The sequence below is a fragment of the Sinocyclocheilus rhinocerous genome, unplaced genomic scaffold, assembly GCF_001515625.1.
Source record: "Sinocyclocheilus rhinocerous isolate Xijiao unplaced genomic scaffold, SAMN03320098_v1.1 scaffold711, whole genome shotgun sequence".
NCBI classification, from domain to species: Eukaryota; Metazoa; Chordata; class Actinopteri; order Cypriniformes; family Cyprinidae; genus Sinocyclocheilus; species Sinocyclocheilus rhinocerous.
In genome coordinates, this window is record NW_015641018.1 from 2,921,365 (window position 1) to 2,926,866 (window position 5,502).

Consider the following 5,502-nt stretch of genomic DNA (forward strand, 5'->3'; position numbering starts at 1 on the left):
TCCACCCATTACATCAAATATTAGCGATTCACCTGCATGTACCCGCCCGCATGGACTTTGGCTTGCCCCTTGTGGACAACATAATAGACAACTCTGGCTCCAGAGAGTGATTGTAAATTAAGTTTACATGAAATATGTTTGAAATTTCATTCTGCATCTTCTGAGACTTCATTGTAATCCTTCTCATAAAGTCACTGAATTAACCATTAACTGTTCACCTGATTGCGTTGCCATCTGCGTGTGATGTTAGAGCATTGTTGAGAGAGAACAAGAATGTATTGGAAACACACTACCACCTACCTGACTCTGCCTGAGAAGTAAGGAAAAATACACTTACCTGAGATGATTTTTTTTTATATATATATCTCTGAAATGTATGATAGTATTCTTGAAAACAATCTTTTAATTTATTATTGAATAAAATATTAGTTAATTATCAAAGAAAGAAAAAATTAATAGCCATAATATGGACTTTTGTAAATGCTGTGATCCTGTGATGCTTAGATACTGTTATTTTCTTCTCACATTGCTGATTTCACCATTAACTCTTCACCTGAACAGTTTGTTTTTGTATATGGCATCATTGTAATACTTGACCATCAAAACATAGGGGTAGACATTACCTTTTCTGTGTTATCATGTTTGGTTCAGGAGCTATTACACAAAATACATATTTTGGTTATGGTGGAAAGTAAAATGGTCACCATGGCAACCACAAGGTGTTTTTGCGATGGCTCCATTTCTGAAAATGTTTAGGGCCGCAAACTATACCAGTGTACCAAGTTTCATGCTTTTATGAAAAAATTAACATTATTTTCACATATCACCTGGACTACATAGTATATGTGTGTGCATTGTGTATATTTATTATGTATATATAAATACACACACATGCATGTATATATTTAAGAAAAATGTTATGTTTATATATGAAATATATTTATATATAAAATAAATTATATGAATATAAATATATACATGTAAATATTTTCTAAATATATACTGTATGCGTGTGTCTTTGTATATACATAATAAATATACACAGTACACACACATATATTATGTTCACAAAAACTTTTATTTTGGATGCGATTAATCGCGATTAATCATTGCCCAGCACTAATTATTATCAAAGTAATGTTTGTTATAATTTATTAATTAAATATTATATAAGTCTGTATATGTATATATAAATATATGTATGTATAAATGTGTATATATAAAATAAAAACTACATAGAGTCTAGGGGGAGTTTTTCCCTATTTCCTCAAGCTAAAATCTATTTTTTATTCCAGATGAGTTTCCATCCCTGGTATACACAATGCAATTTGAACAAATTGATAAATGCTAGCTGGAAACTAGCAAACTATAAAAATGTCAGCATGTTTAACAAGATTGTTTTAAACCATTTCTCCGCCATGATATTAGCGTGTCATGCTAATATCACGCTATTAGCATGACACTGACTGTAGCAACAAAGTTAACTAAGTCTTGTGAGTTGTAGATTGACACATTTCAGAACGCAATGCAACTTGCTGCTGTTGCTAGTTGTGTTAGTATTCATGTGCTTGTTTTGAGTGTGTCAGGCCTTATCTAAAATTAACATTTATTTTAGACCGTATACTCTATTTACTAAAAAATGGATTGATTATTGATTGTTAATCTTATACAAGGTAACTTCTACAAGGAAGCTAAAATTGAAAAAAATAATCTCAAAATGTTGGCCAATTAATCAGACTGGTCAGTATAGTGTATTTCTCCATCACTAATTCATAACAGTCAGATCTGTGTGGGAAACTGCTATCAGTTATAATAAATGAATAAAATATAGAAGATTTTAAGTAATTTTAGCGGTTACTACGTGTCAAAGTGCTGTGTTTTGTGTTCCTCTCTCTTTCTAGACCCACGGGTGAAGGACTACCTCCTAATGGGGAGTCCAGTCAGTATGACTGCTGTTCTACTTGCTTATCTTTTCTTCGCTCTGTACGCTGGCCCTAGATTTATGGCCAACCGCAAACCCTTCCAGCTGAAAGAAGCTATGATCATCTACAACCTGTCCTTGGTTGGCCTGTCTGTATATATTGTATATGAGGTGAGAATCAGGAGATGTTGGTTCTGTTAGGTGGTGCGATCTGGCTAATGTGTTTGAACTGTTTGTCTGCAGTGACTCAGAGTGAGGTGTGTTATATTTTTATTCATTATGGAGACACTATTCTGGTTTTGAGTTGCTCCTCAAAACCAGTTCCCGAATATAAATTCATATATTGATTGTTTTGACTTGACGTGTAGTTCTTGATGTCGGGTTGGGCGACGGGATACACGTGGAGATGTGACCCATGTGATTATTCAAACAGCCCTCAAGGACTCCGAGTAAGATTTGCTTTCCGTTTCCTGTAATATACTCAAATATTACCGTAGTTTGTGCACAAATAATCAAATCGGGGCGTATTAAAGATGTCTTTTTTTTCACCAGATGGCAAGAGTTGCTTGGTTATTCCTGTTTTCAAAGTTCATTGAGCTTATGGATACGGTAAGATTTGAATAAAACGGCTGATTTGAAACAGATTGGTTCATGAAGTGATGAATGCTGCTCTCGTCCTGTTCAGGTGTTTTTTGTGCTGCGTAAGAAACACAGTCAGATCACCTTCCTGCACATCTTCCACCATTCCTTCATGCCCTGGACGTGGTGGTGGGGCGCGAGCTACGCACCAGGTGAGTCGATCAGAGTCAGTCAGCAGGTATTTACATGATCGGCACGTGCCGTCTCAGTGACGTCAACCTGACCAATTTCTCTTCCAGTCAGAGATGGGTTTGCTGTTCCACAAGCCAAGAGATTTTGCATGTGCTAATGGTTCTTGTAAATAAAGCTCTTGGTGTTGATGGTCATTGAAGTCTGTTGTTAAACTGCCTACAGCATGATAAAATATTATCGTACTTTTTTCCATATACAGTATCAGTTTTTATAATTATATTAATTTACCATTAATGAGGAAGGAAATGCTTTCCACGTTTGTTAGATCTTGAGAATGAATGACAAATTAGGTTCTATTTTCCTCTAAATTCTGTTTTTTCCATTTTATGTTTTTACTGATTCTGTGTCTTATGATTTATTACAAATGTATCATTTAAAAACTGTTTAATGAACTGAACAGTTTAAAGAATCTTTTAAAACTGAATCAAATGAAAGTATAACAATTTCCAACAAAACATTGGATTCAAATTTTTTTCAATTTTATGCATTTAACATTAATGAAAAAATATCTTGGTTTTATGATATTCCTTAAAAATAATAATATTATTAGTACTTATTTGAGAAGTAAATCTTAGTATACAGTGTAAATATACTTCTGTCATCATTTCTTCAAGTTAAACTGAACTTTTATTTTGAAGGTTTGTCATGAAGATCTTTGAGTTTTAGTGTTTGATGGTAGTTTTTATCAAATGAAATGATGACTCTCCGAGCAGCTCTGGAGATGAAGTTTGTGTGTTCATGTCTCATATTGAGACGCAATGCTGAAAGCACTGAGCATCGTGTGTGTTTGAGTTTGTGTAGTAGATGAAACTACACCATTTATTCACACAGACACACAGAACATGCAGACTTAGACACATGCACTGACTGACAGTTGTCGTGTTTATTTCTGCTGTGATCAGCTGTTAGATTAATACATATCAAGTGAAAATGTCCAGAGCTTATCCAGGGTTTGAAATTTAACACCCGCCAACCCGCCAAATGTGGGTAAAAATCAGCTGTGGCGGGTAACGCTGTCAGATCATCATGATATATTAAATAAGCCTAATTGCGCAGCATCTGGGCATCTAGCTTACTTGAACATACCCAGCGATGTAGCTACTGGCCATCGGGAGCACCGGGACATTCCCGGTGGGTCGATTGCCGAAGCGCTTATCGTCATTAATGTCATAAACTTGATATGATATTATCACCATATGTGACTTTAAGACTTGCTGTAATGCTTCTTGCAGGTGGAATGGGCTCCTTCCATGCCATGATCAACTCTTGTGTCCATGTGATCATGTACTTCTACTACGGCCTTTCTGCTGCAGGACCTCGCTTCCAGAAGTTCCTCTGGTGGAAGAAATACATGACTGCAATTCAGATCACATCCAAAATAAAGGTTTGTGTTTGCATAATATACATGTGTGTTCTGCGTATATTTATGTATATTTAAATACACACACACAGTATATGTCTTGAAAATATTTGCATGTATTTACATGTCTATATTTATATTCCTATCATTTATATTATATAAAAATATATTTAATATATAAACAAATTTTTTCTGAAATATGTACATGCATGTGTGTGTATTTATATATACATAATAAATATATACAGTACACATACATATATTATGTAAACAAAATATTTTATTTTGGGATGCGATTAATTGCGATTAATCATTTGACAGCACACACACATATGCAGTGTTATAAGATTTTTTTCCATTTTTGAGCCAAATCTCAAAATTGTCCTATGGTGTGACTGTCTCAAGCATGGTTCAATAAATTACAACTTTTATAAATTAAAAAGAAAAGCATAAAAATGTTAATAAATACCTCCGGCATAATTGTACGAGTGTCTATTTTAGTAAATGGCAATCATTTTTTTTCATCCATCCATTTCTTAAAACATAGGAACTTGATGCATTTTGTCTCTGAAAACCATGTCCTCTGGTGTGACACCATATCCTGATTTTAAATCGGCCAATTCCAGAGAAAACTTAATTAGTTGAAGGACCCCTTTTATGATTGTTAGTTAAGCCCCCTGTGAAGCCCATGACATGTGCACATGGTCAATTTTTCTCTCAGAATTGTTCAAATATTTGGAACCAATACAAAAGTGTTACGTTTTGTTGTCCTTTGGTGTGACACCCCTAAATTATATTTTTTAATTCAAAACTGTATGTTAAACTACATAATCATGGAAAATTATGCAAATGTATCTTGCTAACCGCTAATGACAGCTTAGCTTAGAATAACAAGGTCATTAATTGACAGTAAAAGGCTGAAACGCCCTGTGGTGTGACAGAAAATGTCACACAGGACAAAGATGTCACACCACAGGACAAGGTCTGTTTAAGAAGCATTTTAAATAATTAAATAAGATTTTGTTTAACTCCTTTTTATTATTTTTTGATCACTTTCAGTGTTCTTAAATGCAATACTTAGATTAATTAAACTATTTTCTGATGTTTTTACAGAAAACTTGTACTGTTATAAAGTGTTATGAAAATAAGTATAAAATGTGGTACTTTGTTTTTGAGACAGAAAGAATTGAGGGAGAGAAATTAGTGGAAGAGAGGACACGGAAATATATAGAGAAAATTAACAGGGATCCAACAGAAGGGAGGAGATCCTAAGAGAGCTATGCAGAAAGTAAATAGGATCAAAATGATGCCTTAAAAAGAGTAGCCATATAGTTTTAAAAAATTCATTCACATCTTAATGAATATAGTTTGAATATCTATCTTATTTAGC

The 5,502-nt window shown here is 33.9% G+C and overlaps 1 protein-coding gene across 1 annotated transcript in view; it reads left to right on the forward strand.

Moving 5' to 3' along the window:
- The window catches only part of elovl1b (ELOVL fatty acid elongase 1b), a 38,580-nt gene that overhangs the window by 30,845 nt on the left and 2,233 nt on the right, over positions 1 to 5,502 (forward strand). Inside the window, exons 5-9 of the mRNA XM_016570093.1 lie at positions 1,902 to 2,092; positions 2,290 to 2,370; positions 2,474 to 2,530; positions 2,607 to 2,712; positions 3,985 to 4,118. Of these exons, the coding sequence (XP_016425579.1) occupies positions 1,902 to 2,092; positions 2,290 to 2,370; positions 2,474 to 2,530; positions 2,607 to 2,712; positions 3,985 to 4,118 (569 nt within the window). The remainder of the gene's footprint in view (positions 1 to 1,901; positions 2,093 to 2,289; positions 2,371 to 2,473; positions 2,531 to 2,606; positions 2,713 to 3,984; positions 4,119 to 5,502) is intronic.